The following is a 1,349-nucleotide window of genomic DNA, read 5'->3' as shown; positions in this document are numbered from 1 at the left end:
CCCCGTGGCGGCCGGCGGTGCCGGCGGCGGCGGCGGCGGCGGCGGCGGCGGGGGCGGCCCGGGAGGCGGCGGAGGCGGCGGAGGCGGAGGGGGCGGGGGCGGCTACACCTACTTCACCACCGTGACCGTGGAGACCCTGGAGACGCAGCCCGGAGAGGAGACCCTGCAGCCGCGGGGGACGGAGAAGGAGCCGCCGGGGCCCACGACGGACGGCGTCTGGGGCGGGGGCCGGCCCGGGGACGCCGCCGGCCCGGCCTCGTCGTCCACCACGGCGCCCGCCCCGCGCTCCTCACGGCCCACGGAGAAGGCGTTCACCGTGCCCATCACGGACGTGACGGAGAACGCCCTCAAGGACCTGGACGACGTCATGAAGACCACCAAGATCATCATCGGCTGCTTCGTGGCCATCACGTTCATGGCCGCCGTGATGCTCGTGGCCTTCTACAAGCTGCGGAAGCAGCACCAGCTCCACAAGCACCACGGGCCCACGCGCACCGTGGAGATCATCAACGTGGAGGACGAGCTGCCCGCGGCCTCGGCCGTGTCCGTGGCCGCCGCCGCCGCCGTGGCCGGGGGCGGGGGCGTCGGCGGGGACAGCCACCTGGCCCTGCCCGCCCTGGAGCGCGACCACCTGAACCACCACCACTACGTGGCGGCCGCCTTCAAGGCGCACTACAGCGGCAACCCCAGCGGCGGGGGCTGCGGGGGCAAGGGCCCCCCGGGGCTCAACTCCATCCACGAACCTCTACTCTTCAAGAGCGGCTCCAAGGAGAATGTGCAAGAGACGCAGATCTGAAGCCGCCGGGCGGGGGCCCGGGGCCCCGGGCCGGACTGGGACCCTCCCCGCGGCCCCGCCGCCGCCGCCGCCGCCGCCGCTCTCGGACCGCGCAGGGAAGGTCGGGGAAGGAGGGCTCGAAGCCCCGCCCGCGTGCGGACCCCAGGGCGGCCCCCCCGGCGAGGACAGGGTGGGGCGCCGGGAACCGAGCCGCCTCCGCGATCCTGGCCTCACCGCCCCCCCTCCCAGCCCCGGCGAAGGGAGGGGATGCAGGATTCGGGAGAAGTGGCTGGAACCCTCCGCTTTTCCGCCTCGCTCTCTCTAGCGACCCCTCCCCGCTCTCCGCCTTCCAGGGGAGAGAGGAGCTTTCCGGGGAGGGGGGGTGTCCTTTCCCCTCATCCCCGACAACCCTCCTTTTACGGTTCATTTTTTGCAGTTTGACGCCTGTCCCCCTCCTCCCGCCCCTCCGCCCCCGAAACTGAAGAGACGGACGACGCGCGCGCGGTCAGAGCCTCCGGACACCCTGCCCTGCCCCCCACCTTCGCCCCCCCACCCCGCCCCCCGCCCTCACCTG

At 74.1% G+C, this 1,349-nt stretch overlaps 1 protein-coding gene across 1 annotated transcript in view; it reads left to right on the top strand.

The window, feature by feature from the left end:
- The window catches only part of LRRC4B (leucine rich repeat containing 4B), a 45,223-nt gene extending 43,925 nt beyond the window's left edge, over positions 1 to 1,298 (top strand). Inside the window, exon 4 of the mRNA XM_040458197.1 lies at positions 1 to 1,298. This exon is cut by the window's left edge and continues 21 nt beyond it. Coding sequence (XP_040314131.1) covers positions 1 to 796 — 796 coding nt within the window. The 3' untranslated portion in view covers positions 797 to 1,298.
- The last annotated feature ends 51 nt before the right edge of the window (positions 1,299 to 1,349 follow it).

Source organism: Herpailurus yagouaroundi, unplaced genomic scaffold (assembly GCF_014898765.1).
Source record: "Herpailurus yagouaroundi ecotype Mexico unplaced genomic scaffold, PumYag 220, whole genome shotgun sequence".
NCBI classification, from domain to species: domain Eukaryota; kingdom Metazoa; phylum Chordata; class Mammalia; order Carnivora; family Felidae; genus Herpailurus; species Herpailurus yagouaroundi.
This window is presented reverse-complemented; position numbering and strand designations above follow the sequence as displayed.